Below are 27,394 nucleotides of genomic sequence, written 5' to 3'. Positions count from 1 at the left end.
CTTGGCATAATGTTTTCAAGGTTTTTACGTGTTGTAGAAGGTATTTCGGTCCTTTTTTTGATGAAAAATATTCTATTACATCAATATACTGCATTTGTTTATCCATTTAGTCACTTGCTGGGCATTTAATTGTTTCTACATTTTGGCTATTATAAATAATGCTGCTGTAAATATTTGTATGAGGATGAGATGGTTGGATGGCATCACTGACTCAATGGACATGAGTTTGAGTAAATTCTGGGAGTTGGTGATGGACAGGGAGGCCTGGCGTGCTGCAGTCTATGGGGTTGCAAAGAGTCAGACACGACTCAGCGACTGAACTGAAACATTTGCATAAAAATTTTTCTGTGGACATGTTTTCTTTTATCTGTTGTTTATATCTAGGAATGGAGTCTCTGGGTCATACGGTAATTCCATCAAACTTTTTAAACAACCCAGTGGCAGTACCATTTTACATTCCCCCCTAGCAGTGGGTGAGAATTCCAGTTTCTCTGCTTCTTCTCCAACACTTGTTACTGTCCATTGTTTGATTCTAGTCCTCCTAGTGGGTGTGACATGCTGTCTCATTTGTGGTTTTGATTTATATTTCTCTGATGGCTGGTGGTGGTGAGCATCTTTTTATTGAAACCTTATCTGGTTTTAGAAGTGGATCTACTTAAGTAAACATGACTTGTAAAAACTTACTCTAGTTTAGGTCTTTAAGTCATGATGGAAACAGGCACTCAGGGCAGGTAGAATGAATAAGTCAGGGTGATGATGCAGAACAGGTTGGCCTGTGAAGATTAGCTGAAAAGCAGAAACAGAAAAGATGAGTTTAGATCCTTTTCAGAATTTTAGGCCTTCATCTGGGTGCCTGCCTACTCCTGCATCAAATGGGGCCTTTCAGTGGATTTATTTATTTACTTACTTTTTATTGTCTTCAAGTGGCTTGTGAATTCTTGGCCCCAGCAAGCAGTTCCTGCCTGTTTATCACCCCTGCCCCTCTTCACACGAGAGGCCATCCACATAATGGGAGGTTTTCAGATAAGTCCCAGAGTAGTGTCCTTGATGTTTCTGCTGCCACACAGCTCTTCCCCACTTCTCCCACTTATTTATCGTAGCATACCAATTTTCTTTTTCTGCACTCTCCCAAGATAAGAACTGAGCGTTTTAAAGAACAGAGTAATAGCAGAAAATCAAGGAAGAGTGATTTGGAGAAAACTGTCAATAAATGCTACTTTTCACTCCCCTCCCCCCCACCTTTAAAAGTGTTTAAATACCGAGTGCTATAAATGCCACTTACTGTCACACTTTTAGCATTGGAGATGCTATTTGGGGGCATGGTTTTAGTTCTGGTTGGGTTCAGTTTGTGGTCTATGTGACATAATTTTCCCAAAGGTTGTAAAGTGGGTTAAATTTCAGAAATTCAAATTGATTCAGTGGTTGGTAATGAGGAACTTATTAACATCTAGTGGGGATGAGGGGAATATTGGTCTTCATTTTTCTGGTTTTCTTTCTACTTGTATAGGCAGCTCTGTGGTGACAAATCCTGTGCTATACCGGTTTTAGAAACAAAAATGTAGAAACCACCTCACTATATTACATTAAAGCTCTGAATGTAAACAGCAAAGTCAGTTTCATTATAGCAACATAATTGACCTGGGCTGCACTAGGTAAAATGTGAATTAAAATTCTAAATGCATGGCTGTTGTTTGACATGGATGAGGTTATTTTATTCCTTGTGGGTTTTCAGTATCATTAACTCAGGGTTTGGTGTTTGTTTTCCTCATCTCATTCCCAGCCTATTCAAATTGTTTGGGTAAGAATGAGTGCATTCATCTCCTCATGCCCTAAACTAAACCTTTCCCTAATCATCTCTGCGGCACCAGAACAGTCCGTAAAAGTTCCCAGTGTAGCTCTTTCTCCAAATTGTTTTGTAAAATGTGAAGTTTCTGTTTGTTTTGAATTGTTACTGGAGTCAGCATAAGCAGCTGCTCATTTTGGGGGGTTGTGACAAGGTACTTGATGGAGAAAGGACAGTGAAGAGTTGAATGCTGAAAAGTACTTTTGGGTTTTAAACAATTTGGCAAATCCTTTGGCATATAAGAACATGGATTCTAACATAATGGTACAGAATTCTAGCTTAGATCTAGACCAGAATTTCTCAGTTTCAGTGTTACTGACATTTTAGGCTTGTGAATTCTCTGTGATGAGGGCTGTTCTGTGCATTGTACAGCACTGAACAGCATCCCCGGCCTCTACCTACTGGACGCCAGTAGCACCTCTCCTCCTCTCTCCCTCCCAGCTGTATCAACCTTAAATGTCTCTGCTGCTGCTGCTAAGTCACTTCAGTCGTGCCTGACTCTGTGCGACCCCATAGACGGCAGCCCACCAGGCTCCCCCATCCCTGGGATTCTCCAAGCAAGAACACTGGAGTGGGTTGTCATTTCCTTCTCCAATGCATGAAAGTGAAAAGTGAAAGTGAAGTCGCTCAGTCGTATCCAACTCTTAGCTACCCCATGGACTGCAGCCTATCAGGCTCCTCCATCCATGGGATTTTCCAGGCAAGAGTACTGGAGTGGGATGCCATTGTCTTCTCCGCTTAAATGTCTCTAGATGTTGCCAAATGTCCCTGGAGTAGGGGAAAAGGGTGTCAAAACTGCTTTGTTTGAGAACCACCTGTTTAGATTGATACATATTGCCTCAAACCACCACTGTTCATCAAAAATACCTTTTCTGATTAGCTTTGTAAACTGTTTTGCTTGTGTGTTCTGTGGTTATAAATCTATAGCCAATAACTTTTTAAAAAAATTTACTAATTAGTGCAAGCTAATGAATGGGTAGAAGGTTGAATTTTCCCAGCCTTGCTGTCATGTTGAGAAACATTTTACTTTCCCCAATGATTTGGGCAGGTTTGGGTCTATGGAGGACTGACGCATGTAAATTCCCTTAATTGGCAGAGCCATTGGGTTTTTTGAGGTGTTGCTGGCTGTATAGCAGTGTCGTTTATTTTAACATGTATTTTTGAGTAGCATTCATGGTTTTTTTTTCCTTTTAGTGAAGGTGATGGTTATTAGGCTGTCTCAGGTAAACTGTGGGGAGGAAAAAAAAAACCAAAACAATATGTTCTTTCAAGAACACATGGGACAGGTCAGCTGCTCTTTTGGAGTCAGCTGTTTTAATCTCCTGGATGTGGGCCCTCTCTTCATTTCAGTGAATATTTTATCTTACAGGCAACACTGCTTGTTTATTAAGCGCCTTCTGAGAGAAGCTGGAACTGTCTCTGTTTCAGCTTGGTTCTTCCTTATCAGCTTGCTTGGAAGAGAGCTAGAGTGAAAGGTGTTCTCGTTTCCCATATGTAGGGTGTTGGGAAGTGGAGACTGGAGACGTGGCACTTGTGAGTTGTAAATCTCAGAGCAAATTCCCATCTGTCTCTGCTGCCGAGGCTGCATTGTGGAGATCGTTTTATTTCCCAGTAAACATCTGACAGTGAAGTGGATTGCCTCTGGGTGTGCAGTGTTGCGTACCCTCAGGAGTATCTCCTTACCTGGGAAGGGGGAAAGGTGAAGTCATCAGTGGAGAAAGAGCTTGCCTTCTTCCTTCCGCTGCTTGGGAACCCTGGGTCTGTCACTGATTCCTTAGGAACGTGCCTGGGCTGCTGGGGTCACAGGAGAGATGCTGTTGAAGGGAATGAAAGGTGTTCAATCATCATTCTGGCTGAGAACCCATGGCAAGCCACTCTTTTCATCTGTGAAGTGGGAGCCATGATTGCCGCCCTCCCTCCCTCTGGTGTGTTCTAAGCTGAGGCCAGATAAGGAAGCTGGACTTATGATCTAGGAGCTCTGCATGGCAGGATAAAGAAGTAGAATGTGAGGCAGCAGTGTTCGTGTCTCCTGGGTCTGCAGCATCTTCAGTAGCTGTGATTCATCCTGTTGCTATCTACTTAAGTATTCCTTTCAGTTTGTGAGAGAGTTATGCTTTTTTAAAAAAGGTGGAAGAAGGCACTTTCAAGATGGCCAAGCTCAGGATGGAAGAACCTCATTGCCTCTAATAATAGAGTGTCTTCATGGGCCTGAAACTCTAGAGCAGGGTAGAGGTGGGGTTACCTGTGGCCAGTGTAAGCTGTTGGACAGTTTTGTTGAGAGCCATTTGCCTAAATGTTGGGTTTAACCTTTCGGGTCTGCTTCATAGCTGAGGCAAAGCCCCTTTATTTTGTAAGCTTAGTCTTCTTTTTAGTAATGAGAATGCTTTCCAATTCATCTTTCTAAAAACCATCTTGGCTTTAGCAGAAAATTCCCTTCCTTCTAGCATCTTCAAATTTCACCTGAGACTGCCTTTACTCTGACATAAAATCCCACGTCTGGGGTCATTTTTTGGTGACTCCATTTGAGGGGGAGTTTTAGGGGGGGTAACTGGGAGGGGTGGGGTGCAGGGAAGGGTGATAGGGTTGTATCCTCTACCCTGTAGTTAAAGTCCTTCCCCTCTGCTTAGCCTCGCTCATCTTCTTTTAATCAGTGCTGCTCTTAATTACCCCACTGCACCCACTTCTGTATGCATCGCTGCCTTCTCCCCGCAGCAGCCGGACATAGCTCTCAGTCTCCGAGTAATGATAGTAATCGCTGGTAGGGCAGACCTGTTCCTCATCCTTCTCTGAGCACATTTCTTATGGCAGGTGTCTAGTTCCTAATTAAGTGCTAATGAGCATGCCTAGTGGACCGTGATGCCTCTGCCAGCTTCTTCAGTTTTATGTCCTGCTATTGCTGAGCTCTTAAAAGGTGACAGAGCAGGAATTAGTGTCTTCGGGATGACGGGAAGGTGATTTTATGCATAAAGAAATTGTTATTATGATCTCAAATGGTGAATGAGTAGTTTATAAATACTTTCCAAGAATACTATTAATGTTGCTCTCTCTGACCTCGCTCCCGTTTCCAATTTCCTTCTCATTAGAACTGTGCTCTCTTTGGAAGGAATGGAAGTTTAAAGAGGTTGGCTTCTAAAGATTTTTAAAAAGATACTAGGAGTGGTTGAAAATTCACTGTAAGATAACTGTAGACACTGATTTCTGCCTTTTAGCTGCTACTTGCTCTTGAGGGCTGGAAACCTGTTTAGTATTCAATCAAATATCAGTAGTTGGGGTGGAAATTACTGAAGATCTGGCATAGAGATCTAATATATTCAGTACACACAAGGGGGTAATAAATAAAACGAGTAATTGAGTCCCAGGGAAGTGAGCACAAATCAGAATCTTAGGAATTTCCTAACATTACACCTTAGAAATTGAGCTTTAATCGTTTTTACTATCTCATCAAAAATGAGTTTTATGTTGGACAGCTGAAATGCAGCCAGATTTATGGTGGAGGGGCCATTTCTGATACTTTTTCATTTCCTGTAGTGTGTCTTAAATATAATATATGAGAGCAATGGTACTTTTTAATATGAACCGATTTACAACTTCTGGAATGGGTGAAGCGATCGAGGCAAAGGCATTTAGGAATGAGGACTTGGTCATCAGAGTGTTTTCCTCTGCAGGCTTCTTAGCCTCACTGTAGCCCGGTGTCTTCGTCTGTGACATGGAGAGGGGCTGGTTTGGGGCATGAAGCTCAGGAGAAAGGAAGGGATAATCAAAGTTCTGCCTCTGTGGTTTCTTTCAGTTGTCACAGGCATGTCTCCCTGAGGCCTCCCTCTGTGTATGGTGGTTCCATGATGGCCCTTCCTGCGCTGACTTCACTCCCCTCCCACCTGGTGGGAGAAACTCAGTGCCTTGAGCCTGGCCACCTGTGAAATGGGAGTATCAGTACTTCCTCATTTCTGTGAGGGTTTGATGAAGTAAGGGCACACAAGTGCATAAGAGTTGCTAGTTCTTCCTTCTTTCTGGGTTTGTTACCTAAAGTGAATATTTGGTTTTGTCTCACCCTACCATTGTGTTAAGTTAATACAAGAATGCTGGGGTAGAATGGAATCGCCTAGTAACCTGTGACTCGTTGAGAATATAGATACTATATTGTAGGATGTATATCTGTGCCTCCCCTGTTGCGACCTTTCTGAAGTCAGAATGAACCCAAAATCTGTGGCATCTTAGATTCAGTGACAGCACTGGATTTCAACCCTGGAGCTGCCTAGAGATGGGACTAACTAATATGCGAGGGCTTACTTAGCTAGCTAACCAAGCTTGCACAGCTACGCTCTCAGGGTGTGAGTTAGGCCAGAAAGTGACGATGTTAGCCTGAGGATTATGTTTTGGGAAGATTAAACTAAGCAGGTGCAGGCTTTTGATGGACTGAACGTACTAACCACGTTTTTTTTTCTCCCTTTCCTCTCTCTCTCTCTCTCTCTCTCTCTCTCTCTCTGTATGTGTGTGTGTGTGTAACCTGATCTGTCTCCTCCATCCTCTCATGTCATGTCTGGTTTCTACCCGGATGCCGCCGCCACCGCCGCCACCACCACCACCACCTTTTCTTTCTCTCTCCCTCTTCCTCTCAACCACCACCTCCAACAGCAGCAGCAGTTGCAAGCTCAGCATCTTTCTCACGGCCACGGACCTCCAGTGCCCCTCACCCCTCACCCTTCGGGACTTCAGCCTCCTGGAATCCCGCCCCTCGGCGGCAGTGCCGGCCTCCTGGCGCTGTCTAGTGCTCTGAGTGGCCAGTCTCACTTGGCAATTAAAGATGACAAGAAGCACCACGATGCAGAGCACCACAGAGGTGAGAGGCCGGGCAAGCCAGATTAGGACCTTGTCCTAACACTCTTACAGTGCTGCAAAGTTTGTGCACCGCTAAAGAAAGCCCCAACCCATACAGAGCGCAAACAATGAGCTAAGAGGAACTGTCTGTCGCAAAGCTTGGCCACTGAAACACAGTTCACCCTGGAGGTTTTCAGGGTTTAACGTGGGCATCTGTAGATTTCTCCATCTCTTTAGATGGCAGGCATCTTGACATCTTGGCAACTGCCTCGTTAATGCCAGTGGCCTGTACCATATTATGGAAAACTGTTAACTGCTTAATTGGGTAATTTTCAAAGAAAGTAATGTTGTTAAATGGGGCGAAATAAGAAGTAAAATTTGAAAGTGAATGTGTTCAAATGAAAGGTTTGATAATTGCATCTGTTACTACTTAGTTTCATAGGCTTTAATTCTAGTATGCATTAAATATTGGGCAAAATTGCACTTGACTAATTTTTTGAAAAAAAAAGAGTAATTTATTCTGTCAAGAAATTTTAAAAAAATAGGCTTTTGTGTATGGTTAAACTGTAAATCTTATGTTTACAAAATACTGTAATTTTCAGGAAATCACTGTATTAGGAATGTGCAATGACTTATATAAATAAAAGCCATTTTTAAAACTGTTTGGGGCTTGTGTTCTAATTATTCCCCCCTTTTTTTTATTTCTGTTCTTGCCTCTGTGTCTGAACGGGCATGTCTGTGCGTTTCTTGGTAACCTCGGGAGCAGACAGAGAACCAGGCACAGTAAGTACCCCGACTTTATGTGCCTGCTGCACATAAAAACACGTTCCTCCTCCTACCCCCACGGTGCACCCCAGCCACCTTTCTGTACATATAGGCACAGACACGTGTATTCTACCCTATCGCTCTCAGCAACTTGTTTTTTTAATTTTTTTTATTTTAATATATCTGTTCTCTCCCCCAACCCCCATCTTTTGTATAAAACTTTTATCGGATGAGAGGGAAGCAAAGCTAAGATTACTCACTTGAAAATACACTTTGATCCTTACGTGCCCCGTTTTAAAAATATGTTTATCATTGCACTTTGAGTCCAGGTTTACTTCTAATGTAAGAGCATATTCATTATTTTCTTAAGTCAGTTCTGCAGGCAGGAGGTCATAATCCATATGTGAAATTGGTTAGTGTTGTGTTATTTCTACCTAAACCATCATTATCCTCTGCAAATGCATCTTAGTTGCTAGGTTTCTATATCTGGTTTTCTTTTCATAATCGTCCTTGGAGTGTGAACTTGAACTTTATTTTAGTCCAAAGAACTGAGTCTTTGAGTAATCTCTCAAAACCAAGAAAATTGAGTTCACGGAGCTCTGTGCTTATTGAGTTCATTTTTTCACCAGCCTAAATCTCAGTATATATACTGAGTTTCCTGCATAATTATTGTAGAAAACTCATGGTAACGGTTATATAAAATGGAGAAGCCCACTTTATGTTTGATCTGTTCACTTATCTGCCAGTTACTTGTGGGGTTGCTTGTCTCTCGAATGCACCTCTCACATGTTGTGGAGCAAACAGTGAGAAACTGGCCCCTTTTCAGCTAAGATAACCTATAGTTTTTGCCCCTTTCCTCCTTCCTTTTTTCTTTCTGAGCATGGCAGTATTTTGACGATCTTCAATCTAAATATGGTTTAAAAATGGGACACAACTTTTGAATCACTCTGATACTTTCTTATGAGTTTGAGGGGAAGATATGTAGTTTTTTTCAGTTTGAAAAGTTTAGATCCCCCCTCCCTCCACCTTCTGTGTAGAATAGTAACTGTTTTCAAAATTTTCTTTTGGACTGAGCTTGGTATACTTATGTGTCAGAGTATATTAGGGGAATAGATAATGGTGAAAGGATGAGGTAGCTGGTTATGAAATTCTTGTTCAAAATATTAGGAGGAAAAAAGAGGGGAGAAAAAATTAGAGCCAGGGAATAAAATCCCCTACTCCCAAAGTACAGACCTAAGTAAACTGATTTATGGAGGAACTAACTTTTGATTTATGGGAAAGTTGTACCCTTAAAGAAGTACAAAATAGTTCTTCAGTTTCAGGCAGCTGTGGATTGTTTTTAAGTCCAGCTAGTTTAGTTATTAGTAAGTCCATATTGAGTTAGCAGTCAGTGAACTTTCAAGTCCAAATGTGGTAGATACATTGCATAAACCAATCTATAAAATAATATAAAATACATGGTTACTTAATGTGTTATTTGCATGTCTCCTTTTTTACACCAAACTTTTGTCAAGTCTTAAGTATAATTTCAACATTTTCAGAAGTATATATACTGAGTTTCCTGCATAATTATTATAGAAAACTCATGGTAATGATTGTATAAGATGGAGAAACTAGACTAATTTGTAATCTAAACATTTAATTCAGTCTGTCGAGAGGAATTAAATTGTTCACTGTCTATATATGTGGGATTTTGCTGCAGTTATGTAAAATTAACTCTCTTCAAACTTTATGGAAAGTTAAATATGAGACTCAGAATGAGATGATGTGTACTATTAACACCGAAAATATTATAATACTTAACTATTTAATAAAGTGGTTTGAATTATGAAGTTGAATTTTATTTGGCAGATAAACTCAATTGATTATACAGGTGTTTTGTTTTGTTTTTTCACTCAGTGAGGGTTTAAGAGCAGTGGCTATCTAGGGCAATGATTTTCACACCTTGTGGTCTCAGAACCTTCATATACTTAAAGTAATTGATGGCCCCAGAGAACTTTTGTTTATGTATGTCATATATTTTGAAAAGTCTCTGGGTTAGAAATAAAGCAGATTTTTAAACAGATAAAGAGTTACTTAATTGTGTTAAATAACATTTTTAGTGAAAAATAACTAATTTCCAAAATTAAAAATTAGAGTGGAAAGAGTGGCTTTTTTTTTTGCACATTTGCAAATGTGTTTAATGCCTGGGGTAGCTGAGTTCTTGTCAGTTTTTTGCCTTCTGTTTGTTGCCATATATTGTTTTGGTTTAAGTATTAAAATCTGCCCGCAAAGAGACACCCTTGAGGTCCTTGGACCAAACTCTTGAGAACCTCTGCTGTAAATAAGACCAAAGAGTTCTGAGAAATTCTAGGCTGGCATATAGTTTTATTTTTTTCCTACTCTTCTTTCTATGTTGAACAGATATTTCTTACATCCAGTGAAAAAAATCAAGGACTTCAATAGATCCAGAGGGAACTATTGAGTGTGTATGTATTGTTATCTCTGAGTCTAAACTATTCCATTCGCTAGTTGAAGGTTTTATGGGGGGAAAACAAATGACCTATAATGTAACCTGTTTTATGTAAAACCCAGGAAAGGCAAGAGCTAAGAGCAGAGAGGACACGATTTTTAAGTTTCTCATTTCTGAAAGGGATGAGTGGTAAAGCTAGTAACTTAAGAGAGGTATAATTTGCTGTTTGGCTATTGATTTTAAATTAAGATTTGACTACTGTTTTTCTAATTCACAAACCTTTTTTTTTATTTTAACGTAAGCCTATTTATCAGAGTGCTACTGCAAAGAAATGACCTAACAAAAGCCTTTATTTCTTCAAGAGTAATAAAATTTAGATACTCAAGTTAATTTAAAGATGAATTGCACCAAATTCATTTTGGCTGAAGAAAATCTTCTTTAAATTAAGTCTGTTTGAAAGACCTAGAGTTAGAGAATTGACAAGGAGCTGTATGGCTTTTTAAAAAAAATGTGATAGGATGTTTATTTAAGTACTCATTCATTTAACAAATATTTACTGACCATTTACTATGTGCCAAGCACTGGCTGAGAGCACTGCATATACTTGCTGCCTTTTTACAGTGATGTCTTGTGATGTCAGAGTCAAATTATATGTTGAATGAAAAGCATTGAAATACCTCACTCGTGTGATCATTATTTGGAATATCTAGAAAAGGGAGGAGACTTGAGCAGGCTGTCTGGGAGAGACTCTAGAATGGGACGGTTTGTAAACTTAGGCAGGTTCCTGAGTGGACTTCAGAAGGCCCTTGAATACCCCTAAGATTGTATGTAGAGTACTGTGAGTGAGTGCTCTTATGTAATGCTGGGAAAAGATCGTAACTCCCGTTAAATTCTCCAAGGGGGTTCCTGGCTCTGAAAAGTCTTAAGTACTTTTCACCTTCTTTAGGTCAGAATAGTGCATCACTGTCATTTTCTTCCTAGGTGGTACTAGTGGTAAAGAACCCACTTGCAGGAAACATAAGAGATCCAGTCCAGTCCCTGGGTCCGGAAGATCTCCTGGAGGAGGGCACAGCAACCCACTCCAGTATTCTAGCCTGAAGAATCCCATGGACAGAGGAACCTGGCAGGCTACAGTCCGTGGGGTCACAAAGAGTTGAACATGACAGAATGTACTTAGCACACATCATTTTCTCAGACGCAAAGCACAGGGAGGTTGGGTGCTTCTGTTCATATGGATCGTCTTTCTGAGGGACTCCATTACCACTCCTGCAACTGATTTCTACAGTTATCACGTTCACATTTAGAACTTTTAAAGAAGTGGTTATGACAGCTATCACTGGACGTTAAGAAGGTGTCTTTATTTTTCTCTTCTGTAGCTGTTGTACATGACTAGTTAATTGGCAGAGGCAGGACCAGATCCTAGTTCTGGACCACCCACCCCTTCCCTTTTTCTGAAATGACACTGTGCAGAATAGAGGGCAAAGAGGGAATAAACTGAGGCTTGCTTTGGGAAGTACTTCACTCTTGGCCTGTTTCTGAAATTTTATTTTTGTGAATGTCACATTGTCTTCTTGTGGCTTTTTATGGCCATGGCAGTGTGGGGGTGTGTGGGAGGGGAAGGAGCAGTGATAGAAAGAAGGTAGGCTTTAGACTAAGGCAGACCCAGTGGAATTCTGGCTGCACAGGCAGTATTCCTCATCCTTTTGGACCTTCTTATCTCGTCTGTAAAATGGCGATGGTGGCTGCCTGCCGGGTGAGGGTTTAGGACCCACAAATGGGAAGTCATCAGACATGCCATTGCAGGCCTTTAGGAAGGTCCTCCCTGCATCTACCTGCAGGGAAGCCAGACAACAGGAAACGTCGTTGGTCACCTTCAGCATAGTTACTTGTGGTTTCCTTTCCTTTTCACACATTGTGTGAGGCTTCTGTGGCGATGAGGGCCCCCTTGACTGAGCGGCTGGTCCTGATGTTTTTCTGTGTGTCAGCATCACGAAACACACCCCAGTCTCTTAGGAACTTGATCAGTTGAATGATGCTGGAATTCATCAAAGGTAAATGGGGGCTCAGAGGAGGTGTTTTCACCTAAACATTGATGCCTTTATCTTGGCCTATGCCAAGGAATTGTGTGGAGATAAAGGATAAAACTAAGATGAATTACCTGAAATCTCTATATTTAAGGCACAGTAGGAAACAACTTAAATTTTCTGAAGCAGTGGCCTCAGTAGATTTTTCTTTTGGTAGAACTTAAAACTCTGTACTTAAAAAAATACAATAGATTCTCTGGGAAACCCAGCATCACTGCTGTGAGAAGGGTGAACCCCCAAGGGAAGGAGGACCCTGGCGATTTCTTGCTTGTTGGGAATGGTGTGTTCCTGTGCCAGGTGAGGTGTCTGCTCATCATTTTCAACATCCCCTCCTAACATAGTACAGCAAACTGTCTGCATCTTTCCAATGAGGAGAGATGGGTGTAAGTGCCATCAGATATCAGATACCACGGTCCAGTCCTGACCCATTGCTTTCTAGTTTCAGGACCTTTTTGTTTGCAGTAGAAGCTTCTCACCAGGGGCTGGCAAATGAAGAGGGGCAGTAGCACCTAAGAGCGCTTTACAAACATGCTTCTAGAAAAGGTTTGAAATAGAGCTTGATTTTTGCTGTGACCAAGGTCCTGATGAAGGGAATAAAGGTGTTATGAGGTCATTTAAAGATTATTCTTAAAGAGTTATGTTTCTTTTCAGCTCCATAGTTTTTATTGAAAACGTTTTGTTTTACCTGGAGAAGGAGGTGGAAAAGCAAACTGTGGACATAGAGAGTGATGCTGAAGGCATTCGCGGTTTAGCACTTCTTCCAGCCCAGATGTCACTGGGTGTGTGTCTATAGCTCTTTTATCTTGGACATCCTCTCGAGTCACCCATCTGCATCCAACAGTGCTGAGTTCCCAAATGTAGGTGCAGGAACATGTTTTGTTTTGTTTTGTTTTTATTGTTCTCCCCATATTTTGCCTTCAAACCATGTGATAAATAGATGTTTACCCTTCAGACCTGGTTCACAGCCAATCTTCCGAGACATGTTTTCTACGTTTCCACACATCTCCGTTTGCTTCCACTTTTTGCCATTGACAAGTGGGGATTCTGTTAGTTTTACAGGTTAAAAGTGCACTTGTCACAGAAGGCGTGAATGACCAACTGGACCGCAGCACAAAGTACGCACAGAGTGATGGCTTAATTGGTGCCAGGTGTGGATGAGGCAGCGCACAGATGTGATGGGGTGTGCCGTTACCTAATTGTTTTAATGTTCACTGAGAAGTTAATTGTCAGCGTAGAGTGTGCTAGCAAATTAGGTTCCCACTGCCTTAGTGTAACTGAGGATAAATGAGGTGTCATGAGTTTCCAATCTGTACCTCTGACACAAACACTTTTCCTGTGAGGAGGAGACTGTTCCCAAGGGGAATCAGCATGGCAGCTAAAGAAATCCATTTGAATAATGTGCATTATTTTCACATTAGGGAAACCTGTCTAGCTTTTGCTGTCTCCATGAGCGGGTTTTCCTTTCACATTTGCTGCTGGTGGCTTCAAGCTTTAGATTTGGTTGGCAAAAGAATTGCTTTGAGGTCTCAGAGTAGATGAAGGAGACGTGAATGCTCTTATAAAGTGTTCTGGCAACACTAACAGTGTAAACCAGCTCTCTTTGATATATCTGGAGTTTACCTTCCAAAATACCTCAGTATACATGCACAGCCATTCTTGTTAAATTGCCCAAGAAAAGTAAAATTCTTGGAATATGACTATAAAGACTGTTTATTATTGATATTAAAGTAGCTAAGTCTCTCTATGTTGGTCTTGAGTAGGTGAGTGTTCAGAGCATGAAATAGAAACATTATTTTCCAGAATGGTCAGAATAAAGGTAACACAAAGTCCAAATCTTGACATTTTCTTCTGAGTCGACTGAATGCTCTGAAATTCAAAAGATTCTTCTATTTAAATTGTAAGTAGGAAGGTACGGTTTGTTACTTACATGTCTGGATTTTATTTTTACTCTAAGAGATTACATTGTCCACTTCTACCCACTAGTTCAAATACCACCAACTCTCTAGTTAACCTGGGCCCACTCTTCTTGAGCAGGGAACGATTCTGGTGTGTTTTTATGCAACATGTTTCCCCTATTTGGGAAATTGTGCTCTGAATCTGACCACAGGTTATAACATTCGAAGGCTTCCTATGCTTTCTGGGTAGCTTTTTTGCTCACTCGTTTCTGTTCTTAACCATCACATCACTGTTAGTGCAAGAAAGGACTCTCGGGAAGCACAGGGTAACCATAGTGAACAATTCACCTGTTATCAGTTCACATGCCCAGTCAGGTTTTAGGCTCTCAAATATTCCAGATTTAGAAGAGATGGGTCCCTTCTTGTGGTTCACACCTTTTCTCTGTTCTTAGACCTCATCTAATCATTTCATGAATACTCTTTATATAGATGGAGAGAAAAGCATGCCAGTTGGGATAACGGGTCTTTTAGACACTGTCTCTGGGCTGAACATTCCAGGGGGATCTTGTTTTCTTTAGAGACTTGTTTCATCTGCCTGTCCCTTTATGATTTTACTTGGCTCTGTTCCCACCAGTGTGTGTAACTTGAAAGGTGCAGAAAATCATCATGGCTTTCAAATTTTAGCTTATTTTGAAAACAGCGTGTTTTTGGATCTTGATTTGCTCAGATTTGTAATATCCCCCATGAGCTGTATGAAACTTCTATTTTTGAGTTCTTGTAGGGAAGACATAAGGTAAATAAGATGATTTTGTTTGGTTCTTAAGAAAATTTTTAAACAAACGAAAACTTATATAAAGTCTGGAAATCCCAGCTCTGGGAACATTTGTAGTAGAAGTCTGCCCAGTAATTACAGTGTTTGAAAAATTCTGGCAGATAATTAAATTTTACCAGCTGCAAGGTGAAATAAAACATCAAGTTTCTTGGCTAGAATTAGAGTCTATCATTCAGTGTTGTAACACTAGTTTTCATGTTGATTAAAAAACTAATTCACAATTAAATATTTATTTGGCAAATAAATATTTGAAAAGTGAATTTTACTTGATGAACACTGTTTGGAAGATAAATACCTTTCAAAATACAGACTCTAGAGGGAGAAGCAGTAAATAGGTATATGGAACCACTGTTGGCAATAATTGATGGGGCATGAAACTGGGGCTGTGGATACCTGGGCTATTTTGTTGCTCTCTGCTGGGGTGTTTTTTTAGTGTGATTCTTGGGTTATAAATGGCAGGAATCGTGAGTGGAAAGCCAGGAATTTGGGATTGTTTTCAGGTCATTTAAAAGTAAGCTGTAAAATGTTTTTCATGTTTGATATGTTCACAGTTTTGTTACGGTGGGCATGTACCAAGTAAGGCAAGATGTATCTGTGTTTAGGAGGTGGGGGAAATCCAAGAAAGCATGCATTAGTAGTTATTATATCACATTAGAATTTTAGGCTCACTAGGTTAAAGAGCCAATATGACTTTTAAGTGAGAGGTATTTGTGGGGGGTCAAGTATTTGGGTACAAGTATTCAGTGTACATAAACTGAGTTTAAAAATCACTCTTTTGGGAGTGCAACACTTTGACTTAATGGACAGAAGCTTCTTGACTTCAGGAAAATCACCTCGCCTTCTGGACATCCTCTAGATAAAACAAGGGGGATAAAGACAATGAATATGTTTTAAGGTTGCTTTAGCCTCATCAAAGGTTTGGTCCTAACTGTCTTCTGTGTTTAGAATGCATGACTTTCTCAGTAACTTGAAGCAACCTCAGTTTTATTCTTTCACAAACAGGCTCTTCTTAAATGTTGATTGAATATTAAATTTTAATGTTAAATATGATTCTGTCTTGTCCTCTTTCAAATCTAACAAATCAAAATGGAACCGTAAATTTTAAAGGACCCAAAGGGTATTCAGTCAGCACCCAGGTATAGTCTCTTCATTCTTAAAATGTGTGTAAAATGTCTCAGAACAGCCATCAGAATGACTATTCTGCTGCTGAGCCCTGAGGAACATAAGACCATGTGTGAGAACAAAACATAGCCCAAGGGAAGAAGACTTACGGTATCAGGAGACATCCAGCACTACCCATGTGGTCACTTGTGGGTTCTGAGGATCAAATGAGGGAATTGTGAAAGATGAAGGTCACCTAAGCAGTAGTTAAGCAAAACTGTTGCTGCCAACGGTGAATTGAAGTTCATTAGGCTGGAACTATTTGCTTAAGTCAAGAACAACAATGAAAGCAGTGTCAGGGCTGGAAGATGCTGGGGACAATCACAGCAAACAGGGCACATGGGAACCACAAGAAAGTGGTTTGTCACAGGTGGGGCTGCAGCGTGGGCCAGGCACCCGCTGGCTCCAGACTGTGGCTGTCCCGGGCCTCTGCAGCCCACACTCCTTGCTGCCGTGTTTTGAATCAATTTTATACCATCAAAGGTATGATGAGACATTTCATTTCGTAACTTGTCTCAATCTTCCATCTGAATGGAGCCAATTTTCAGATAAGCAGGAGTGCTAATTACCAACCCCATCTAAATTTAGAAGTACTCTCAGAGCTTTGCAGAACTCATTCAGATTATAGGCCTCACTTAAGCTGCTCAAACAGGAATGAGAATTTCACTTCTGACATGGAGATGCAGAAGCCTCACAGCTTACCAGGGTCCAGCCAGAGGAATGTTATTGTTTCTAGCAAAAATTGCATTGTTCCTAGAAGGCACGTCGTTTACTTTTGTGATCACAGTCCCATTTGACGTTAGAAAAAAATCAGATCATTGGAAAGCTGTCTTTGAGTAGCTGAGTGGTTTGGATGCCCAGTGCTAGTTATAGCAGGAGAACTGCTCAGGAGACCCTGGAGAGAGAGACTTTAAAATTGCCAGTGGACACCAACACTGCTGTGTTCTGCTGGGCGCATGGGTAGATGTCAGGTTGAGAATGATGCAGCCTGGCCCTCACTGCTTCTGGTCTGAGTCTGGAGGAAGAGACTTGGGGGCTGATATAATCTAGAACACAGACAAGCGTGTTTGGACACTTTTTCCACTGAGCACAAGCTGCTGCTCCCCTCCCCACTGTGTGTGTTAGCACTTCACAGGAGTTTTGTTAAGTCTCCTGTGTCCTGTCAGGCAGTGGGTCTGGGTCAGAGGGGTTAGTTTTTAGCAGACGTTTGCCAAGGTAATTAGTTCAGGGATCCAGCCAGCTCACCTTTCAGCCCCACACTGTGCTCGAGACATTTATTCTGAGCTTCTCTATATTGAATTGTGTTGGTTCCTACCACTGCTTTTATGTAAGCCTCCCGGCATTTGTGGAGCTTGAACGGTCATGAATGAAAGCTCAGCTGCTTCAGAGGCAGCCTCTGAAGTGGGCAGAGGGGCTTCAGCATGCCTTTTGATTTCCTCCTGAGTGTGGTTGAGCTGAGAATGTTCCCATGGTGGGGTCCCCAGTTTTCACAGGGCACGGAAGGAGGGCGGTTTGAGAGCAAGCCACCTGGCTAATTTCCTTGGTCTGGTTAGGACAGAAGACCCATCCAGGGCCTCTAAAAATGGACCTTTATTTAAAGGTTTGCTCCTGGTACTTATTGCATTAGAGGTGGTCTTACTTCAAGGTTTTCCCAAGCTCCTTTGTATTTTAAATTGCAGCCTAGAAAGGTAGCATCACTGTTGGCCGCAGACTGAGTTCTCCAGCATCTTTCAGAAACGGGGGTTATCTGGGCTTTGAGAAAGGAAGTTTTTGCACGGCCAGTTCCCGCATTGTTCAAGGCAGTAACACATCACTGAACAAATTGCCCTCTTGCATATGCTAATCCCACACTTAAAAGAACTCATTGTAACATGTTCTGATGCTTTAGCCCAAGGGGAGATGGGAATTGAAGGGATCTCAGATCGTGTCATGTGACCCTCAAATATCTAAAATGCCTGTTTTCTTTGGGTCAGCAGTTCATACTCGGCACATGTGAAGGAAAGTATCCTGTGTGGTTTGTGGAAAAGATTAGTCCTTGTTCCTGCTTTTGTGTGTGGGAGCTGGCCTTACTGTTGAAGATTCACTGGCTGCAATTCCTGCTTTGGGTCTTAAATTTCAGTGCTCTTGGCAAGGAACACCAAATCTTATTTTCAACAATAAATTAAAAGAATTCAAAAGAGTTCCTTCATTGTGACTGTGGAAAATGTGATTTGCCTTTTAGGAAAGCATGCTGTTAATCCCACCCGCTCTCTTTGTGTCTTTTTAGAAAGGCCCACTTTGACTCTTACAGTGACAGAATACGTCTAATAGAGTGATCTCAGGTTTTTCTCATAGACCATTCATATTCCAGACCAGGGAGTCTCAGTGGGAAAGAATAAAAACACATCCATGTATAAACAGCAGGCTCCCATTTCTCTTAAGAACAAACAGAACAGAGGAGCATTTTAAGTGAGTAGGGCCAGAAGGATCCACGAGGCTTTGGATGGCTTGATTGCATAATCAGGGTCTCCCTTTTAAGTGCTTAAATCTCTATAAATGTTTGCCATCTACGTCTTCTGATGAGACAAATTAAATGGAATGAAAGGCTGTGTAGGTATCACCTTTCCAAATCGGCTGTCACATCCAGGTTGGGTTTTCATGTGTGCAGAGAGACTTGGGAAGAAATCTTTGATTGATTTGTTTTTTTTTTTTTGGTCTTTCAGAGTAATTCCCTCTTGGTTCCAGACAGTTTAAGAGCCACAGATAAACGCAGAAATGGGCCCGAGTTTTCTAATGACATCAAAAAAAGAAAGGTGGACGATAAGGACTCCAGCCACTATGTAAGTAAATAAAGGGCTTGAAATAATATTTTGTTTGTCTTCTTGCTCACCTTTTAAGTGAGTCTATAAAAGATCTGATAATTTCACATATTTTAAAATAATGTATCAAGAGGATAGATTCTTACATTGTAGGATATTATTTTCCTCTCGAGCTGTAAATTGTGTATCTTCTAGGCTCAGTATTAAATTTGGGGCTTTCTACTGCAGTTATTCGTAAGAGGAGATACAGAAATGTAGGACTAGCTTCATGGTGTGTGGTCTGAGCCAGCTGCACTGGCCCTGCTCTTAAAAGGAACCTGTCTCACCCTTAGTTTCATCCTCTGCTCTCCACCATCTTTAAATGCTCAATTTTTGAGCCAGGGCCTGTGTTTTCATTTTGTCCCAGGCCTTGCAAAATTTGGTACCCTGTCGTGCTGAAATAATGAGGATAAGAATTTGGTGTCATCAGCTGCCCTTTTGGATGCCATTGTGGTAATAGATTCACGTCCAAATTAGGTCTTAAGTCAGAGTCTGTCCTCTGCTACAGCAAGCGGTGCAGTGATAAAAGTCTGTGGTAAACATGGAAGAAACACTGGGGGCATCTTGTTCAAACCCTGCAGATGAGACCACACAGCTCAATGTGAGGACTCTTGATTCAGATCTGGCTAAAACCACATTCGTGAGGAGAGCAAACCAAGCCAAATGGCCATTGACTGTGGTCTCAGGGTCATAAACATTGCATTTGACAGATGCCTTGTCATTTCCTTGTGTGTCCGTGAGTTTCTATTTCAGGATGGACACATTCTCAGAAGCAGTGAGAGTAGAGGGTGAATTAAGCCTTTCCCGGTTGCCCCTGGAGGAGAACGTGTCCACCTCCAGCTGGCTGCTGTGCAGAGGTTTCCCTGCTGGACCTCTGTCTCCAGCTAGCTGGCACAAGCTGAGGGCTAGTACAGTATTTAGAAATGGGTAACAGTTCTTGAGGAGCACCTCAAGGTAGTGCCAGGTACTGTATCCTTCTATGTGGCTTGTTTCACTTACCTCTCGAAACCACCCTGTATATTTGGTACCATCCCTCCATTTCGTAGATAAAGGAATGGCAGCACAGAGCTTTTAAGTGATTGGCCAAAGGCCGGAATTAGTAGCAGAGCCTGGAGACAGTCTGACTCTAGAATCCATGCTCTTGATAACCATGCTAGGATTACCAAAGCAAGAGCCTAGGATTGGATGTTTTGCCACAGAATATTGGTACCTACTTTGTTCCATAATAATACTCTAAGAACCCAAATTGTTGATCTCCCCACCCCAGCCCAAACCTTTTTAGTATGTTTTTGCCCCTTATCTTTTGCCCAGAACTTGTGTTGCACACAGATATTTTTATATATGACATTGATTGTTCATCAGCCATGAAATACCGAAATTTGCACACTTGCCAATGATACAGTTCCAAGTTGCTCTGTGCAAGGCTCGTGTGGATGAATTATTTAGTAGTGAGTGATGTAGACTCCATGGCTCTACATGACTTTTTCGTAACCTGCTGCTATTAGCTGTATCTAGTTGTATTGGTAGTTGAGGGCAATGTATGGAGATGATGATGGAGAATGTGGAGCAAAGGACTCAGACCTTAGATGTTTGATGGCAGATATGTACTGTACTGTGAAGGTTTATATTTGGGGGATGATCCGATACAAAGCTAACATTTACATTTCAGATTACTTAGGCACTCACTTCACGGTTCCGTTTTAAATGAGTTGTTTGCTACTTCTTACCAGTTGGTCTGTACATTACATTAACCTTTTTTTTTCTACACTTTTTTCCTAAAGGGAAACCCCTTCAGCTTATATTTTGCCACTGTCACCCTGGGTTTCTTTCTTCCTTTCTTTTAATCAGTGTTTTTCGTTGTTGTTGTTTCGTTTGGCTGCGCTGTGCAGCATGCAGATCTGGATCTTAGTTCCCTGACGAGGGATCAAATCCGCGCCCCCTGCAGTGAAAGGGTGGAGTACTAACTGCTGGACCACCAGCGAATTCCCATACCCTGGGTTTCTTAGTACCTGAAAACATTTGTGATTTTCTGTGGGCTTTGTTAAGAGAAAGCAAATGTTTTTTAGTATTAAGTTTTTCTTTTATTGCATGAAAAAATACTTCTTTCAACAGCCTTTTTTGAAATTACCCAGGTTTCCTCATTGGTTGTAATTTCTTGTTATTGCTAGTGAATTGCATGGGACCTTTATAACTATGACTAAAGCATATCTAGTCACACATTATTAAAGAAAGTCAGTTGGGTCTCCCTCATATAACACTTTAGGTATGACTAGATAAAACATTTAAGACATGAATTTAGAGTTGGGGGTATCTTTCTAGCTGGACTTGGGGTCCACAGAAAGTTAGTGAGTTTGCACTTATACTGATATTTCTCAGACATTATTAGTGTATTCTAATTTGACAATGACATCCATATAAGAACTGTGTAGATCATAAACCGCGGGGCTTGCTCCTTTTTGAAAATTTGGGCCCATTTGCGATAACCTGTTTTTTTGTATGTCCATTGTATGACTCTGCACTAAAGAGCATAGGGCTCTTCAGGGCTTCTTCAGCCTGCCCTGAACTTGATGTAGGGGTGATCACGTTATTAAATTGAACAGCTTTTTTTTCTGAAGCTTTTTCAAATTCAGTGCAACCATGGAGTTTCCTCTGATGAGCCAATTTTATGGCTTCGTGTCAAGACCTTAAAAGCCCTACTGTAGGATGCCAGTGCCCTCCAGATACTGCCATCCTATCTTCCTTCCATCTCAAGAATATTCCAAGTTGATTGCTAAAGAGCCAACGTGAAGTTAGATTAGATCTTGGTAGTTATTTCAGCCAGTACTTAGCTTTGTTGTTTGTACTTTTTTTTTTTTTGCTTTATTTATTTTTTTGCTTTATATAACTTTTTTTGCAGTAATTAGTAACCCCATGGGAACAAGGTCCAAATTTGTCTTTGTAATTATGAATTGCCCATGAACACTAGAATTGTTGACAGCCTTCAAAGTGATACATGTAAAAGCAATGGTATGAAATTGTGTTCTTAGTTTGAAATCCGTTGGGGAAAGATCTCTTAAAGAAGGATATGTAGTTTTCGAATTATAAGAGATTCAGCTGTTGCAAACATTTATTGAGTCTTTACTGTGTGCCGGGTTTTACAAGTTGCCATCACCTGTATCCGCACTGTGACTGTATGGCTGGTATGCTATTGCAACAGAGTTCCTGCCTGGGGCTCTGCACCTCCCTGGGTCAGATGAGAAGGGAAGAAGGTGATCTTAATTACCAGGGCTGGCATTCTGTAAGGGAACCCGTAGACATGTCCCAGGTCATTTTCTAGTCTGTCTGCTACCAAGAACTATAGGTATTTCATTGAGCCTCAATCCCTTTAATAAATGGCATTAAAATCTCTCCCTTTTTTTTTTTTTTTTTAGGATAGCGATGGTGACAAAAGCGATGACAACTTAGTTGTGGATGTTTCTAATGAGGTAACCATTCTCTTCATCAAACTTTATTTTTAGAGCAACTTGTGAGAGCAAGGATGTGGAGCCACCATATGTTGGTCTTTTGCAACTTTACACATTAAGAATTTACTGAGTGTTCATAAAGCAGTAATGGTCTGAAAACAACACAAACTTGTTTCTTTAAAAAAATAATCTGTCTCCCTAACCATTTTGGATTCCTAAGTTGGTGTCTGGTACTCCTTTCTGTCCTGTGCCCTCTCGGCAAAGTATGTGAGCATGAGGGGAGACATAATTGTTTCTAGATTTTTTTCTTTATGGTGTTTCCACCGGTGTGCTTGCAGACACCATCCTGTTCGTTGTAACAACAATATTAGGTGCATGTGCTCAAATCACCCAAATCTCAAGGACTTTGAGCACTCTCCCTTAATTTGGAGAATTGGTATGGAAACAGAGTGTGTAAAGGGAAAGATCCATCTGTTGTGAGTGAAATCATGAGACCTTTGCTTGTGCTTCTGGAGGACCCCTCATCTCCCCGTGCAAGCCCCGCCCATTCACCCAGGGAAAATGGGATTGACAAAACCCGCCTGCTGAAGAAAGACGCCTCCAGCAGCCCGGCGTCCACTGCCTCCTCGGGAAGTTCCACTTCTTTGAAATCCAAAGAAATGAGCTTGGTAGGTCATAAGAACTGTCACTTGCCTATTTAGCAGTTCGGTTTTCTTGGGGAACCAGCGGTTCCCTAATATATTTGAAATATGGGGTTTTTAATGACTGAGTTATAGATTTTTAAGGGTTTTAAAGTGAAACCCATGGTGCTTCTCTCTGTCCCTGGGTGATTCCTTTTTCCCTCTGGGTCGTTTCTTCTGGGCCATAATTAGAGCAAGATAAGCTTCCCTGCCTGTTGCCTGCTTTCTTGGGGGATGTGTCTGTGGCACAGACTCTCTGAAACGTCTTACTTGACAAATGGTTTGAACACCATAGGTCGTATGAAGTCCTTCACTTTCTTAAGTGGTGCATTTCCCCTGGTTTTAGACTGACCCGTCCTGTTGGGTCATGTTGTGATTGGGTTACCAGGCAGATGGTGATGTACTCAAGGTGGCACCAGAGGTAACCTGGAACTGGGGGAGGGATGAGGGTGGTACCAGGCCTATTCATGCTCTCAGTCATTCACCAGACATTGTGGAGTGTCTCATCTCTCCACTCACCATAACTACACCATAACAACTCTGCAGTTAATCCCTGTGTGGTCCCTCAAGGCATTATCCCATTTTACTGATGGGGAGGCAGGCCTCAAGTTGACAAGCTTGAGGAGCTTGCCAAGTTTACACAGCACATGGACTCCCAGGCCAGAAAGAGCTGGGGTCTCTCTAGCCTGTGTTCTTTGCTATCTCAGAGCACTTCTCAGACTGGCTCAAAGGACATGAAAGGTTGAGATGCAGAAGAAGGTGCCCTGTGACCCTGTTACCATCTTGACTCCCGAAGGCCTCTTACACTAGTGGGTCCACACTGTTTATGTAGGCAAATGGGTGCTGCCGCTGAATGCCAAAGAGTAATTTTCTTTAGTTACATCTCTTAAAATGATAGGGCTACTTCTAGGGCTTTTGCCTCTGAAATGCTAGTTTGCTTCTCATCAAGTTGATGGCTCAGCTGTCTCTCTCTGTCAGTCTCAATCCCACTGCCACTAAAAGGCAAGGGTGGAAAGGTTGGTAAGGGGGTTCCTCCCTCTGATATTCTCGGTGATGGAGGCATTTGTTTCTGAGTGACCAAGAACTTTCCTCTGGGTGGTCATCATTCTTACTTGGACTAGATCCAAAGTCCACAAGCCTGATGGAAAAATACTTTTTAAAATAAAATCTACGGAGGAAGGCGTGTGATCATGTTCTGTGTCTCTAGCTAGAGTTTTAATTCTGGCAGGAAGAGGAAAGGTCAACATTTCTCACTCACAAGTTAATGCTGTCAACATTGTGTGGATTTATGAAAATTGGCCGAGGGAGTAGCTAGAAGGTGCCCAGTGTTCCAGCTGCTGTTGTGATAAATTGTGTAATATGGCTTGGATTAAAAATAATACTCATTTAATTTGTTTAATGATACCAGCATGAAAAAGCCAGCACGCCTGTGCTGAAATCCAGCACACCGACGCCTCGGAGTGACATGCCAACGCCGGGCACCAGCGCCACTCCAGGACTCCGTCCAGGCCTTGGCAAGCCTCCAGCCATGGACCCCCTCGTCAACCAAGCAGGTAAGGCATTGCCCCTCGTGGGCTGTGTTTTGTTTTTCTCTTTCCCAACTTGATTTGTCTATTCATCTCATTGGGCATTTCCCCATGAATATGAGAGGTGCTTTCTGCCTGCCTCCCTCCTTCTTATCTCTGAAAAGCTATGATAAGAAACAGATGTTTGTCCTTGGGTTTCAGCAGCTGTACCCTGTTCAGTCTCTGACTGTTTACATTTGGCTTTTCTTTTATTTCCAAATAATCCAAATCCCAAGGACTTCAATAAAGTTTCTGATAATTATTCTGCATGTAAGCTCCTTACCAAACTATCATTGTGTGTCTGAGATTGCTAATGTTGACTGAAACAGCCGGTCTGGCCGGCCCCAGTGTGTTTCTTGTGTGCTTCAGTTGGCCAGTGTTCTGCTGGTACATCCCTTAGGAATCAGTGGTTTCTCTTCCAGGAGAAATTGGGAGGGTTTCACTGAGACTCTAGCCCCTGAACAAACTCATAACTTTTAACTGTATCTTCCTCCCTGGGAGAGGGAAAATGTAATACCCTGGACCAGGCAGTAAAGAGGCCCCAGAATATTCCTCCTAAACCTGTGCTCTTGTTTACATAAATCCAGGATCAGGTTTTTATTTGAAATTGGTACCAGAAATGGAAAGTTCAAGCTGAAGGAGAAATCATGGTTTTTATCAGGAGAACCTTCTGAGTTTAAGTCAGAACGTGGTGCATTCTGCCAGTTAGGTACAATAATGCTGCTTAATTCCCCTGGTTTCCCAGTGTTGTCAAGTGGATGTACAAGGGGGAAATGTGTGGGCAGTGCTCCCCTTGGAGTCCATTCTTTCCTGGAGAGGAGTTCAGCTGTAGGGAAGAAGGGACCGGGACCCTGTGTAGGAATTGGAGGTGATACCCTCCCCCCACACCCCACCCCTCACCCCCCACACCACCAGCCTTCCCTCCTTCTCTATAATAGGAGGCACTGAAGAGGGCCCTGAAATTGATGATCAGGCTGACCTGAGTGGCCAGGTGAGTCACTGTGGCTTGTGCTTCCTTGCAGCAGCTGGCCTGAGGACACCCCTGGCGGTGCCCGGCCCATACCCCGCACCATTTGGGATGGTGCCCCACGCGGGCATGAATGGTGAGCTGACCAGCCCCAGCGCCGCCTACGCCAGTCTCCACAACATGTCACCGCAGATGAGTGCAGCTGCGGCTGCTGCCGCCGTGGTGGCTTATGGGCGCTCCCCGATGGTGAGGATGGCAGGGACTGAGGATGGATGCGGGTGGGGACCTGCGGAGGGCCAGCGCCTGGCAGCCCCCACACCTTCAGACAAAGACCCAGTGTCTCCACTGCTCCTTCTTGTCCACCTTCATCAACGTGCCGCTTCATTAAGTTAAGGCCAAACACTTTTTGTTTTACTGTTTTTGTGGATGAAAAAAGGCAGTGTTTAGGAGCTCCTTCTGTGGTTTAGGGGACATCTGGTTTTCTCCCACCAAAGTAGGTTTTTTTTTCCTCTGGAAGGCGATGAAATGACTCAAGTAGCTCACAGAAGCCTTTTCATTCGTTTCTTGACAATTTTTTTTTCTCCTCTTTAATTCTTAGGAAAAAATATTTGAGAAGCCGTTATTTTCTCTTTCCGTGCTTATATTATTCTTTAAAACCAATTGCATAACTTTGGTGTAAGCAGTTATCTCAGCTCAACAGGGAGAAACACAGGGACTGAAGTTGTGGGGCAGGGTCTCCTCTTTGTCTGCCTTCTTCCACACTGTAAATGACCTCATGTTTGACCAGGAAGAGATAGAACTTCGAGTAAAGGGGAAAGTTGACCGTGTGGTCCTTGATTGCATCAGGAAAAGGGACTAGATTATAACTCATAGCAAATGAAAGTCCCCAAATCATTTCTGTTGACTGTTTCAAATATGGGATGTGCATTTCTCTCCTCTCCCTTCTTCATTACCTCCAATAACTGGAGATGATATTAAAGTGCATCATTTTTCCCTTCCTTTTCACTCCTAGGAAAGGCTGTGCAGTGGAGGGCAAGATCATTTAAAGCAAAGGGGGCAGCCGAGGGACTAGGTGTACAAAAAAGAGAGTCCATGTGTGAATTTCTAAGCATTGACTTAGACCAGTGGCATGAAACTGGGGGTGATTTTGCCCCCCTTGGGGCATTCGGTCATATCCAGAGACACTTTTGTTCATCAGAACTGGGGGGTTGCTGTGGGCACTTAGAGGGTAGAGGCCAGTGATGCTGCTAATTATCCTGCCATTCCAGGCCAGCCCCCAGCCAAGAATTATCTGGCCCAAAACGTCAATAGTGCTGAAGTTGATAGTCACGTTGTCCTGGCTCAGACAGCGTATGTTCTTTGTATTTGTTTGAACAGGCAGAACATCCTAAGTCCACAGGATGTATTTACCATGGGAAGCTGGTTCTCAATGCACAGATGGATCATGTGCCATCCTACCTCCCAAAAAAGAAGTGTGTCTTGTGGTATTTAGTGGAGGCTGTATTATTTCTTGCATTATAATTTTTCTTTTGGGAAATGTTAACATGTGTCCCTGTTTCTGTTGCTTTGGGGATTTCTGAGTTTCTAGTAAAAAGTTTTTAGAGGTGTCACAAAGTGCCTACCCTGCATAAACTGAGTCTTTGATGCCTTATTCTGTTTCCAGGTTGGGTTTGATCCTCCCCCTCACATGCGTGTACCTACGATCCCTCCAAACCTGGCAGGAATCCCTGGGGGGAAGCCGTAAGTACCTCTAACTCTTGGATTCTGTTTTAAAGGCAGTTATTTAGTCACAGGTATCAGTGCACTAGAATTCCAAAGGGAGCACAGGCTTGGGTGTTTCCAAGGAGATTTCCAGTGTCTTTTCCTGAGGAGTGTTAACACTTTCTATAAATAGACACTGGGTAGGTGTCATGCCTCTGTCTTCTCACTGTGGGTGATCTCATGCATTTAGTTATTTCTGGAGAGAAGTTGTTGGAGACAGGGCCAAGGAGGGAGGTGAGAACCAGGGATGGTCGGTCCCCCTCACTTGACCCTTCCTCAGAAAGCTGCTCTGCC

At 42.2% G+C, this 27,394-nt stretch overlaps 1 protein-coding gene across 3 annotated transcripts in view; it reads left to right on the top strand.

Moving 5' to 3' along the window:
- Positions 1–27,394, top strand: part of LOC128052524 (transducin-like enhancer protein 1) — a 92,579-nt gene that overhangs the window by 40,719 nt on the left and 24,466 nt on the right. For 2 of the 3 annotated variants that reach the window (XM_052645104.1, XM_052645103.1), the window contains exons 7-14: positions 6,476–6,680; positions 7,425–7,441; positions 18,550–18,666; positions 22,095–22,148; positions 22,643–22,795; positions 24,216–24,360; positions 25,395–25,585; positions 27,003–27,079. In XM_052645104.1, the coding sequence (XP_052501064.1) occupies positions 6,476–6,680; positions 7,425–7,441; positions 18,550–18,666; positions 22,095–22,148; positions 22,643–22,795; positions 24,216–24,360; positions 25,395–25,585; positions 27,003–27,079 (959 nt within the window). The remainder of the gene's footprint in view (positions 1–6,475; positions 6,681–7,424; positions 7,442–18,549; positions 18,667–22,094; positions 22,149–22,642; positions 22,796–24,215; positions 24,361–25,394; positions 25,586–27,002; positions 27,080–27,394) is intronic. The other variant, XM_052645105.1, reaches the window with a different exon arrangement.

The sequence above is a fragment of the Budorcas taxicolor genome, chromosome 8 (assembly GCF_023091745.1).
Source record: "Budorcas taxicolor isolate Tak-1 chromosome 8, Takin1.1, whole genome shotgun sequence".
NCBI classification, from domain to species: domain Eukaryota; kingdom Metazoa; phylum Chordata; class Mammalia; order Artiodactyla; family Bovidae; genus Budorcas; species Budorcas taxicolor.
This window is presented reverse-complemented; position numbering and strand designations above follow the sequence as displayed.